Source organism: Pan troglodytes, chromosome 10, assembly GCF_028858775.2.
Source record: "Pan troglodytes isolate AG18354 chromosome 10, NHGRI_mPanTro3-v2.0_pri, whole genome shotgun sequence".
Lineage (NCBI taxonomy): Eukaryota > Metazoa > Chordata > Mammalia > Primates > Hominidae > Pan > Pan troglodytes.
Genome location: NC_072408.2, coordinates 102712091 through 102725942, shown reverse-complemented (window position 1 = coordinate 102725942; position 13852 = coordinate 102712091). Strand labels below are relative to the sequence as shown.

General features: G+C 37.7%; 1 protein-coding gene across 5 annotated transcripts in view; it reads left to right on the top strand.

Annotated features, from left to right (window-relative positions):
• Nucleotides 1-13294, top strand: part of CCDC38 (coiled-coil domain containing 38) — a 73664-nt gene extending 60370 nt beyond the window's left edge. For 3 of the 5 annotated variants that reach the window (XM_009426035.5, XM_001144908.8, XM_009426034.5), the window contains 5 exons: nt 536-687; nt 1984-2119; nt 7876-8081; nt 10767-10860; nt 13156-13294. In XM_009426035.5, coding sequence (XP_009424310.3) covers nt 536-687; nt 1984-2119; nt 7876-8081; nt 10767-10860; nt 13156-13269 — 702 coding nt within the window. In that variant the 3' untranslated portion in view covers nt 13270-13294. The remainder of the gene's footprint in view (nt 1-535; nt 688-1983; nt 2120-7875; nt 8082-10766; nt 10861-13155) is intronic. The other 2 variants (XR_010148392.1, XR_010148391.1) reach the window with 1 other exon arrangement.
• Nucleotides 13295-13852: the final 558 nt, after the last annotated feature.

The following is a 13852-nucleotide window of genomic DNA, read 5'->3' as shown; positions in this document are numbered from 1 at the left end:
ATACTACATTGACTTAATCCATTTATCCATTGATGGACATTTTTGCTTCCATGTCTTGGCTATCGTGAATAATGAGGAACATGGGTGTGCAAATGCCCAAGTCAATTTTTAAAAAAAATGTTTAAGGTAACACATACTTTATCTTAAAAATGTAGGAAATATAAAATAATTAAAATGTGGGGAGAAAATGACTTTCACTCAGCCTCCTGTCATCTTTCTTCTATTCCTTCTCCCTTTCCCTTTTTCCCGCACTTGCCTCCTCTTCTGCTCTGTCTCCTTTTCCTCACCCTCTTCTTCCTTTTTTCTTCCTCATCCCTTTTTTAATACCCTCATCTCCCCACAACACTGCAAATGTGCTCTTTCTGAGAGCCAGCTCTCACTTGGAAATAGGCGAGTTTCCCATACAAGTTCCTACCTGTGTCTCCCTCATCCTTAGAACCGTCTTCCTTTACCCCACTGTATTTTCTAGATAAGTCACATGTGCATAGGTAGCATATTTTTAAGTAAATTATATTCTTCATTATTGATTAATTAGGAGCCAGCACTTTATTTCAAGGAACCAGAGGAGTTACTACAAGTCCTCAGAGAGCTGGAAGAGCAGAATCTTACTTTGTTTCAATATTCCCAAGATGTAGATGAAAATCTTGAAGAGGTAAACAAAAGAGAAAAAGTTATACAGGATAAAACGTAAGTCATTATAAACAAGTAGATTTATTCCATTAAGCAATTTCTAACCAGAGCCTGGGTCCAACTCACTCACATGTGGCTCTTCCTCGTGGTCTCTGTGAATGTAGGCTGGGGTTTTTAATAGTTTACATTGTGGAGTGCAAAACGTAGACATCGTATTTACACAGAATAGACTGGCTTTAATTTTGTCCCTACTTCCTTTCACTTGTCAACGTATTTTCCTACTAGTAATAATAAAAGATACTTTGAAAAATGACTAAAAAGAATTAAAATGGTACCTACTGCCTTAACTTTTGTCCGGTATAGTTTTCGCCCTATCACTTGGCTAGCTGTCATTTACTTTACCAAATCATGCTGTGGATGATAATGCTAACAAATGTATTTTCATTGGCTGTGACTCTCAGAAAAATAATTTTTGTGATTAAATATTATATCATTTTATAAAGTTCCTGTCAATATCTCAGGGCAAATATAGAAAGGATTTCTGTCAGGGGAAAGCAGCTGGATTTGATCCCTCACAAAATTCCTTCCTCATCTAAAAATATATAGTATTACAAACTTGAAAAAGCATTGAATTACAGAGAATAAATCTTTGTATCTACTCATTGCAAAAATGTGTAGAACCTTTTCTCAGAACAGTTTTCTGGGCCAGAAGATGGCAATCTTTTTAAACAATAGGTCAAACTACATTTAACTTCAAAACAAATTAATTTGTTCAGAAGAATCTAAATAAAAATCATTATCTCACAGCTACCCATTACCATTTCTGAGACTTTTTAATCTTTGTATCTTTTCCAATCTTCACAGTGTCTAATGGCCCTCCACCCACCTCCACAATAAGATTTTCTGGGACAGGGTGGGTGCAGGTAGGCAGGAAAGGGGGATATATAGAATCTATCTCTAGAGGATCTTATCAGAATCTTTAGGTGAGGGAATTAGGAGTCTATATTTTCCCTCTTGGCTCCCCACATATTCTGATTATCAGCCACGTTTGAGAACACTGGTTCCTGATGCCTCAGCTCTGCTGCTATTTGGGGGAATTCGAATGGAACCACAAAAGTAGGGGAGGGGAAGAAAATGCCTTCTGATGGAAGTTAGAAACAGCATTTGTGCATGTATTTTTCTCATTTTAACTTGAAAAGTTGCATGTACTTTGGCAATGTCTTCAAATACAGACTTGTATTTGGCTCACTACATGGATTTTGACACATGATCTAGAGTGTTAAAGCTCCTGACTGATGGTTATTTCACTAACCACAAATTTCAGATGAGGGTCTCTTTCTTCTTTTGTAATAGAAATAGCAACATAGAGTTTCTTTTGGAGCAAGAAGAAATGCTTAAAGCTAACTGTGTGAGAGAAGAAGAGAAAGCAGCAGAATTGCAATTAAAGTCCAAGCTCTTTAGCTTTGGAGAATTTAATTCAGATGCTCAGGTAAATCACTCTTTGCCTATGGTGATTTCATTTTGGCTCATGATTATAATTTTTATTCCCTGTGTCCTAAGTATGTGAATAGGAGAGTTAAAGCAAATCACAAGTCCTAGGTTGATGACAGAAGTGGAAAGCCAGCTTGGAATTTATCTTGCCATTATGTAATAGCCAATTTACATAGGCAGAAAGCATTCAAATTGGCATTGGGGTTCTCTTAAAACGTTGCTCTTTTGCAATGCATGATATTGACCATAGTTTCCCCTCGAAATACATTTTTTCAGAGCCTAGACATATGTAGTAGTTCACTGTGTGTTGTCATTTTGGTGGTAATTCAAGGAGTAATTAACAGAGGAAGCCATGAATCAACACAATTAACAGTGACTCAACACTGACTAGAAAATTTTCCCAACACTGAGCCTGTACTAGATTTTTGCCTCTTCAGGCCTGCATAGACTCATTATCAAAACAGCTGTGATATGTGCTAGTACACTTATTTATTGAGAAGTTCATCTCTCAGCTAGATGCAAACCCCCTCGAGTGCAGGGATTGACTTATTATTCTTCGTTCAGTTGAGGGTCCCTTTAAAGTTGGTGCTCAATAAATGTTTGTTGAATGAATGATGAGGTTAGCTTTTAGACCCACAACCAGCTCCATCTAACATTGATTACCTTATAAAAACCTCAAATGAAATAAAAATTCAAAGCTAATATATGAGGCTAACATTGTTTCGGGACCAAACTGAGGGTTGGGCTGCTATTTCTCGTGGCCCAATAACGAGATGCAGATGAACTGGGGAGGAAGACAGTTTTTATTTCTGTAACTGCTTATAGGGAGAAGGCCTGGAAATTATTGCCAGACCAACTCAAAGTTACAAAGTTTTCCAGAGCTTATATACCTTCTAAGCTATATGTCTGTGTGTAAGTGTGCACTCATCTAAAGACATGAGTGATTAACTTCTTTTGATCTATAACTAAGGTCTGAGTCCTGAAGACCTTCCTCTGGAGCCTCAGTAAATTTACTTAATCTAAATGGGTCCAGATGTTGGGGTGATTACCCTTATCTTGTCTCCTGCTAAATCAGGGAGGTTTGGGTAGTTCCTTCAGATCCCCAATAAACTTGTCTGTGGAGGCCTGGAGAGTTTCTTCATCCCCAATAAAACTTGTTTAATCTTAACTGAGTCCTGTTGAGAATTCCTTCATTATTTTGTCATTCTTTAAGACCCTGGAAAGGTCTAGGCAAAACTCTTGGTGGGCTTTTGTTACATTCCAGCCTTTGTATAAGGGCACTGGCTTTTAATATTTAACTTAACCACTCAGTCAGTACTGAAAACAGTTGTTAAGGAGGCCTGCATTAGTGAGACCTGGCCTGCCACAACATCACATTTATGGATATGAACTTGATTTTCAAACAGAAGTAGAACTGGGAGAACTGCATCAGAAGAAGACTGTCCTCCCCTAGCCACAGGTGAACAGGGTTACAAAAAGCACAAGCTGGTTATGGCTCCTCCAGACACACACACATTTCCTAGGGAGTTATAGTGCCCTGAGTTAGTAGGGGATGGGGTTGTGCATTGCCGGGGCCAAGAGGTGTGATGATAGCCACCTTTCAATTCAGTGCTGTTTTTTTCTAACCATTTTTTTAAAACTGTGGTACAATATACATAACCAAATTTACCTGTTAGCTATTTTAAGCGTGTGATTCAATGGCATTAAGTACATTCTCAATGTTGTGGAACCATCACCACTATTTCCACAACTTTTTCATCATCTTTTCAACATAAAAATGTAACATCTTAACCATTTTTAAATGTACGGGTCAGTAGTGTTAAGTACATTCATGTTGTTTTGCAATCTCCAAAACTCTTCATCTTGCAAAGCTGAAATTCTATACCCATTAAACAATAACTTTCCATCCCTCCCTCTCCTAGCCCTTGGCAACCACCATTTTACTTCGTCTCTCTGAATTTGACTATTCTAGGTACGTCACAAAAGAAGAATCATACAATATTGGTCCTTTTGTGTCTGGCTTATTTCATTTAGCATAATGTTTTCAAAGTTCATCCATGTTGCAGCTTGTATCAGGACTGCATTATTTTTACAGCTAGATAATATTCCATTGTATGTTTATACCATATATTGTTTATTCATTCATCTGTTGATGGACACTTGAGTGGTTTCCACACTTCAACTGTTTAAAATAATTCTGAAACCAATTGACATGCAAAATGTCTGATAAATATCTGTGATATCTCCCCTCCTCCCTACCCCATCCCAACCAAGCCCCTTTCATCCAAGTTTGGGGCAACTATTAAAAAATAAAAGCGGCATTTTTGATACTCTTTAACATTGAGGCAACCAGATACCTAAAGAAAGAAAGTAGAATTGACGTAAAATTCCTTTTTAAATGGCTATCCATGAAATTTTGATCACAAGTGTAAATTTGGCATTCATGTATTGCACTCTGCGGAAATGGGACTAATAATCCATAGTGTCTTCTGGAGATGTGAAATGTGGGGTGGGGAAGGGGAGGTGAAGCAGGAAAATTGGGAGGGAAATGTATTCTTAGGATTTTTTCCTTCTCTACCTCCATTTTTTCAGCTCTCAGAATATACAAAACATAATCCTTTGAGTAAATTTAGCTGCAGCTCATTTTTTAAAAGATTCTTTTCCAGCGTTATTGAGGTATAATTGACATATTTGATTGTGATATTCATAAATTATGTTACTCTGGAGCTATCAGTATGAAATGAATTTTAGTCTTTCAAAACTTCCACACTCTTAATGATACTTAATCCCCTAAAAATTTTGCCCTTGATCCAATATTTCACTTTTAAAATAACATTTTAAGTTCAAGTATAATGTAATGTTGAGAAGTGCACAAATCACAAGTGTACCTCTCAAGAAATTTTCTCAAAGCAAACACACCCGTGTGCTACCCCCCAGATCAGGGAATACACCATTATCAGCCCCTGCAAACCTCCCTCACACCTGCTTCCAGGCTTTACCAGCCCTCTTTCCCACTGTCCTGACGTCTCATGCCATCAATCAGCTTTCCTGTTTTTGAACTCTGTTGGAATGGAATCATGTAACATGTCTGGCTTCTTTCTTTCAATACTGTGTTTGTGAGACTCATCCATGTTGTTTAGTGTAGCAGTTGTTACTTCTTCATTGAACATGAAATGGAACATAAACTGCTCCACTGTTCAATGTGAGGAATGTGTTTATCTCTGGTTTTATTGTTTTCTTTGCACAAGGAGCTGATCAGTTGCAATTGAGAGAACTGTGTACAGTCAACACAGCAGAATGTCACATGGATTAGAATGACAGAACCCTTGAGTTTGAAAAGACTTTCAATGACATCTAGATATCCACCCCGGCAACCTTTCCCCTCTCCCGTTTTGATACAATGATTCCTCCTAAAACACTGCTCTGGTCATATCACTTCCCGTTCACTGTTGAAAGGCACCTGAAGTTCTCTGATCAGTCTTCCATAATTCCTGTCCCATTCACCTGGGCAGACTCCCTTGGCAGCTCCTCCTCCGAGGTACTGTGGGCTGGGCCTGCCATCTGGGGGCAGTTCCAGGGATGGGGCTGAAACTTCCCTTCCCTGTCATCAATTGGCCTGTGCCTTGTGCTCCCTTTTGACTTTTTGCTTTGTCAGGCCAGGCTCTCAATCCCTTTTTCATATGTGAATTACCTTCATTCATCTCATTCTCCTCTCCTATCTCTTGTTCTTACCTTGTTATATTAAGAAAATATCTCTTCTCGCCATTTTCTCTCCTCTCAGAAGAGGGAATTTAAGAAAAAAAGGGGAGGGGGTGGTGGTGTAGAAAAGACATCGTAAAAAGCCACTGCCCTGCTCATCCATCTCTAAAGCCATCTAAGTGTTCAAGAGGTCTCCTTCAGAGATTTCCATCAACTAGCAACCACTCTCATCTTAAAGTTGTTTTTCCTCAAAACCTGTGGTGAATACATTTTTAAAGTATTTTTCTGTGCTTTATTTAGTGACTCACGTTGCAGCATTGTTTTCATATGCAATTTACAATATTTCAATCCGATGGGTTACTTTTATTTTCTTTTATATTTTTCTGTGTCTCCAAGGTTTAGAAAAAGAATGTGCTGTTACATAAATAGGAAACACAGTAAGTGTTATTTTAGAGAGAGGGGAAAAGGGAAATTTATGGCCAATATAGGACTTTTGCTGTTTTCTTTTATATTATTATGTATTTCTCCAAGTTTTCTAAAAGGATCATGTCATTCATGTAAATAGGAAATATAATAAGTGTTACCTTACGAAGGTAAAAAGGAGCTTTATGCTAAACAGGACCATCAGAAAGCTTTTTAAGCTAGGAGGTGGAAGAGAAAAGCTGTCGGAAGTGCTCTTGGTATCAGATCTTGGCTTGTAATTGTGTTGGTGGCTCTGTAAGGTGTTTGTGGTTCCAGGAGGGGCTTCCCATGGCTCCAGGAGCCACCTCTCTCTTGAGTGTTATTTGTCGCTGGCTTTATGGTGATTCTCATCTTCTTGAGTGGAAGCAAGAAATGGGGCAGAATGCTACCTGAAGAGTGATTCACATTGCCCAGCAGTTTGTTGAGCTCTTCTTAATTGCAAACACCGGGTTCACAATGGAGACAGAGGATGACAATTTTCTTACGGTCCTGAGACAAGGTACCTACCACTTCAAGAATCTCTTGGCACCAACAGTTAAACGGCACAGTGTCGAGGTACAGGGATCAGCAAGGTTTGGCCTAAGCTTTTGTTTAGACTAGAATACTGCAATGGCTTCCCAACGAAAACAGTGAAAATGATACTTCTAAAAAGGCTTTGGTAGGCCAGCCTGGGTACCTGTTTGCTTGCAACTTTTTTTTCTGAGAATGCATTTAGTCATTTATTCAGCAAACATTTATTCAGTGTGTAGTTATGTGCAAAGCACTGTTTTAGTTGTAAGTTTAAGCATAAGATGTAGCGCCTGCTCTCCTGGACTATAAGGATAAGGCAGAGAACTATTATATAGGATGATTATAGTTTTGCAATTATAACAGAGTAATACATGCAAAAAAGGAGGGGGGCTGGGTTACATATTGTGCCAAAAGGAAATGCATCCGAGTGGCAAAAAAACGATTTAAAATGTTTGTTGCCTGTATTTGAATTCTTAGGGACTCAGATATACAAAAACATTCAAGCAAAAAATATTCCGCCCATTATAACTACTTTTTATATCTAGAGTTCAATATATTTTAAGAAAATAATCCAAGGTGTTCTATAGTAATGCTCTGACTATAAATTATAATATAGGTTAAACATCACTGCTGCATTTTCTCAATGATTTGTTTTATTAAAACTTCTCATTTTAAAAAGTAAACATTAGGCCAGGCACAGTGGCTGATGCCTGTGGCCGAGGCAGCACGATCACCTGAGGTCCGGAATTCAAGACCAGCCTGGCCAACATGGTGAAGCCCCAGCTCCACTAAAAATACAAAAATTAGCTGCGCGTGGTGGCGCATGCCTGTAGTCCCAGCTACTTGGGTGGCTGAGGCACAAGAATCGCTTGAACCTGGGAGGCGGAGGTTGCAGTGAGATGAGATTGCACCACTGCACTCCAGCCTGGGTGACAGAGTGAGACTCCGTCTCAAAAAAATAATAAAAATAAAAATGTAAACATTTAATAGCATATACATGGGATTTTACTGTAATATAGTAAAATGCTATATTTATTGAATGTGCAATGTGATGTTAATGTTTTCTGCTCTTCTCAATCTCAGGAAATACTGATAGACTCACTTAGTAAAAAGATTACTCAAGTATACAAAGTCTGCATTGGAGATGCTGAGGATGACGGCCTCAACCCAATTCAAAAGCTGGTAAAATTAGAATCTCGCCTGGTAGAACTGTGTGACCTCATCGAATCCATTCCCAAAGAAAATGTGGAGGCAATTGAGAGGATGAAACAGAAAGAATGGCGGCAAAAGTACAGTCAATAAGGATAAGAAAGACTTAATGAGTAGCTGGTTTTGCTCAGATTCCACAAACACATTAGCAAGTCTCTTGTGTAACGTCATATTATAGGGACACAGTGAGGAGGAATGAAATCCAGCCCTGCTCTCCTCATATAGCTATTATTTAGCGTGGGAGATCATTCATCAAATACTCTTAGGAAATAAATGTGTCATTACCAATGGTAATGAGCACCGCGAAGGAAGGAACTGGGTGAACAGAGTTCACCAGGGGCAACTGACCCAGTTTGGGATGGACAAACTCGCCTGGAAAAGCAAATCTTTGTAATTATATGAAATTTATGAATAAGTAATTACATGAAAATTTTTGAATAGCTATCATGGGGAAGGAGAATTGCACTGGTGGTGAAGGACCCAAGATATAGAATTAGGAGCCTGTCATGGGAAAACTTCAAGCAGACTCAATCTACCTGTGGTTCTCCCATGAAGGGCTCCAAATTCCTAATGAAGGAATTGTTTGAAAGTCTGAGCAACACAATGAGGGTTTTCCGCAGTGTATAACTGCCAACATGTACACAACATTCACTCATTTATTCCTCAAGACAACCTCATGAGGATTATCATCCCTGGAGCCCCACCCCATCCCCCACATGCTTGCATAGCTTGGTGCCCTTCAAAGGAGATCTGTGCATTGAGGGTGGTATGGCCTGACCAGGGCCTTTCAGAATGCGTTCACTTACAAATTTCCATACCAAGTTAAATAAGAACTTTTAGGTACAAACAGTTGTCCCTTGGTATCTGTAGGGGATTGGTTCCAGGACCTCCCAAGGATACCAAAATCTGCAGATGCTCATGTCTCATATAAGACGGCATATTTGCATATAACCTACGTACATCCTCCTGTATACTTTAAATCATTTCTCAACTACTTATACCTAATACAGTGTAAATGCTAGAGTTGTCATACTGTATTTCTTAAAATTTGTATTATTTTTATTGTTGGGGCTTTTCTCCAAATATTTTCAATCTGCAGTTGGTTGAATGCCCAGGTGTGGAACTGTGAATATGGAGGGCCTACTGTCCTAGTTTGAGGCAATGATTGTAAATATGACCCCTAGCCTACTGTGGCATGTAGGGAATGTTTACAAGTGGGATAATGTTCACGTAATGGCAAAAAACATGTTGAGAGGCAGACTAGTACTCTGGCTACCAGCTTGGGGATTAGACCATGCTGAGTGAGTTCAGTTCAACTATTTATGACTTTGTGACCTTAGGCAACATAAGCACTCTAGTCGGTTTCTTTATCCGTAAAACGAGAGTAATACTGATAAATACAGGTTGTTGTGAGGATTAAAGTAGATGATCCAAGTAAATTATGAGAGCATGCTTGGCGCATAGTAAGTACTCAAATATTAGCCAGTAGTGTTAGATATTTTGTTATTGCCTACTTTATGGATGTATGGTGGATATGCTTACCCATAGTAAAAATGATGTCCAGACTCTGTTATGGTGATCCTGATGGGATCTTATTGAACATAAAGCAAGCTTTAAAAAAAACTATAAATGAAAAGTTACTCCTTCCCTAAGATGACCTCATTATGACTACACTAACAGCACTTCCATCTTTTTTACACTAGCAAATATATTTGCACCAAAGTGTAATTACAACTCATTTTTAGCAGTGATAAATGAATGTAATTCCAATTACTTACATTCTTCTTAAAAAGAATTTTAGCAGATTTTCCCCATGGTTTGGGGCATCTAACACGGCACCTAATTTTGCAATTAAAATGCTCAGTACATGTTATTTCCATTCCCTAGTATATAACCTTACACTTAGAATATCATTAAATAGGTCCATAAAATAGCTATCACATATTTAGTGCCTATTGCTCACCACCTTGTACTTGATAAGTTGCACAGATTACTTAATTTTTTCCCTCAAAACAACCCTAAAGAGAGTATGACAAATAGCATTTCTTGCTCACAATTTGAGGATATTATTCAAAAAGATTAACTGGAAGGTACACTTTTGTGGCAGCTCACTAAGCTATGCATTTATTTGTGTACTTTTCTGTATGTATGTGACACTTCAATTAAAAGTTTTAAAAAGAGGAACAAGTAGCTGAAAGTTAATTCAAGTAGCTATTATACAAACTATCTGTAAAGTGCTGAAATGTTTAGGAGGCCAAGGTGGGCAGGTCACAAGGTCAGGAGTTCGAGACCGGCCTGGGCAACATGGTGACACCCCGTCTCTACTAAAAATACAAAAATTAGCCGGGTGTGGTGGCATGCACCTGTAATCCCAGCTACTTGGGAGGCTGAGGCAGGAGAACTGCTTGAACCCAGGAGGTAGAGGTTGCAGTGAGCCAAGATCATGCCACTGCACTCCAGCCTAGGCAACAGACTGAGACTCTGTCTCTGGGGGAAAAAAAAAAAAAAAAAAAAAAATAGACCAAGATCTGGGTATATTTTATATTTTCCAAAATGATGAAATTTCTTCCCATTTCAAAATAGTATTTATTGTCGAGATTTACCTGAATATTCAAAAGCCACGGTTCTGAGTAAAGATGAAGTGTCATTTTCATTCACCTTTAAAGGAGGTCTTCTATTCACATGGCTCATTAACAAATAGGAATGTGCTTTTCCTACTCAATGTGATTTATAGTTACAAGAATGTTTCTCCCTTCTTGTGACAGGTTTCGTGATGAGAAAATGAAAGAAAAACAAAGACACCAAGAGGAAAGGCTAAAAGCTGCTCTGGAAAAAGCAGTAGCACAACCAAAGAAAAAGGTTTGTTTTGCTATTAATAGATGCAGCCATATCAATATGTGATACAAAATACAAAAACAAAATACTTTATTCGTCTAACTTATCCAGGTTGAACTTCAGAAAGATAATCTTTCTTGCTCACAGCTACAATTGGTCTCTCTGGTTCCTTGTTACTTTTAGAATAATTCAAATTAGTGGCTCTCCAGTTCTCAATTAGACACACATTTTAGTAAAAGAAGCCTCTTTTCTCCTCTTTTTAGACCTAGGTTCATTAAAATCAGATAATTTTTTTCTTGTTTTTTGGAATAGATTATAAAAGTATATTGTTCAAAGTTCAAAAGATACAAGAGTATTCAGTATAAAGTCAGTCTTCCTCAGTTCCCCTTCCTGAAGGCAACCACTGTTAACAGGTTCATTTGCATCCCTCTGGAAATATACATACACAAATATGTATTTATGTACATATTCTTTTTCTTACTAATGATAACTAGGAACTTGGCTTCTTTCACTCGGTAATGTTTTGGAGATGTGAACCCAGAGAATCGCATGTAACTGTGGGGACTGTGTACAATCCCCACATTGTAAAGACAATGAGATTGACAGTTGGAGTTAAGATGATTTGCCCAGAGTCACTTTGACTTAGCAGCACAATCAGGACCAGAAGCCAAAGTTCTTTATTTTGCAAGACTACCTGTCCAATCAGAAGTTTGGGATTAGGTAGTCAGGTACATGTGGTCCATCAATTCTACACAGGGTAAGGAGTTTGTTTCTATATGCCACTCTTTCCCTCCTCTGGGATAGCATCTGAAATATATTCCAGAAAGACAATTTCATGGTTATCTGCAAAGCTATTGCGGATGCTGATTCTTACCACAGTGATAGCTAACACATAACGAATGCTTACTGTGTGCCTTACAACTAACCTCAAGAGGTAAGAACTTGAAAACAATTCTGAAGTATGGGAATTAATATGTGCCATGACAAAAAAACGATTACTTCAAAATATTTTATTGAAATAAATACTTCATCTTAAAAAAGGTATTTATCTAGTTCAATTCTTTCCATGAAGACTTTCCTCACCTGTCCTCTTCTCCCAAGAATTAACCATTCATCACCCTTCCACATGGACTACTTAGCAAACCCACCAAATTGAAATTATTATTTTTTAATATATTCACCTTTCCTTCTAGACCATGAGTTTTATGACGTTTGTATTCCTAATACCTGGCACATCATGGATACTTGATGTGTAGTGAATTAACAGACTAAAAATGAGCATAAAAACTAAAACTGGAAAAAATTGGGGGAAAAAATGGTTATCTGATAAATCAACAACACACAAAAGACCTCTGATAGAAGCTGACCCAGTTAGGACACTTCATCATTGCTAATTTTCTCAGACACTATTAATAACAAATGTTACCAAAGATCTTTGACAGTTAAAAATTCCGATATTGCAGAAGGAATTCAAAGATTCTAGCCCCCCAAGGATATTTTTGTTGTTACAATGATGGGGAAAAGTGCTATTGTTATTCAGGTTCTCTCAGGCCTGCAATGCAGGGGACAATCTCACATAAGAATTGTCCTACAATGTCAATAGTGCCTTTTGAACACAGTGGCAATGTCCCATCAAATCTCATAGAATTACGGTAGTTTCCCCACTTATACATTTAATGTATACAAATTCAGCTATAAAAGCAAAACAAAATAAAAAGCGGAGGAGGGAATCCCAAACGTAAAGAGAAAAATAAGTAGTAATATACTTGAGTATATATGACCCAGAGAGAATGAATAGGTATGAACTCGGGGTTTCCCAAAGCCTCTTCTGTTGGGAACACCTCCAGAAGCCAACCAGTGTTCAAGATGGTACATGGTTTTCTGGACTTTTTATTTAACAAGATTTCTAAATGCTAGTCAGGTGCTCAACAGGAGAAAGCCATCTCTTCCAACCATGGAGGAAAAACTGGCTATGGCACTTACTGAGAAATAAAATGGTGGCCTTCAACATGGTGCTTTTCTAGGCTGACCACATTTGAACCATATACTATCTGATGACTCTACCTAAGTTTTCCCACTTCCCAATAAAACCTAACTGCTGTTCCTTCTGCATAGTTATTAGTGTCCAGTTTGCTACTCAACTTTGCCTAGCACGTTAGACATCCGTTAGGTTATAAGTCCCTTCTAACTGTGATTAGTTAATGTTACAAACCATATTATTCCTTGTAAAAATCAAGTTAATATTGGTATTTCACAAATTTCAATAGAAAATGGCTATGCTCAAAAAATATTAAGTATTTTGTTTTTCTTTTGTTTCAGTTGGGAAGACGACTTGTCTTTCATTCAAAACCTCCATCTGGTAACAAACAGCAGCTACCTTTAGTCAATGAAACAAAAACAAAATCACAAGAGGAAGAATATTTTTTTACTTGAATAAAAGCAGTAAGACATTTTATTACCAGAATGTCTTAGGTGTATTTTGTAAATTTTAAGTCTTTAAGTATTCATATCATAAGTATTATTCCATATAGCTAAACACTTTCTTCTATACTTTGAGTTGTCCCACTTGGGGATACACAAAGATAGTTTACTGATAAAACCATGGTAAATGAACACTGAAGTGTAATAATGGCCATTCTCTTACAACATGAGAATGTAAATGATGTATTTTCTCAACCCATCTGTAGGGAAGTTCATAGCATACTGTTATTACTAAGGAATATACATTTTAACAATGTACAACCCTAAAATACCTGAAGGGTTTTGAGGGGCTTAAAACTCAACCTCGAGGTTATGTCTCAGAACATAATGGTGAGACTGGTTTTTATTTGACATTACATTTTGTTCAGAGAACTTTTTTCTCTTCAGTGAACAAACCGTATGCCTTCAGCCTGAATGTCAGTTCCCAATTTCTGTTGTGCCCTGTCTGTACAATCATTTTAATTTTTAGAAGATGCTTCAATTTTAGCTACAATATGTGCATTTAGCTTATATTGACACAGAATTAACATGTAAT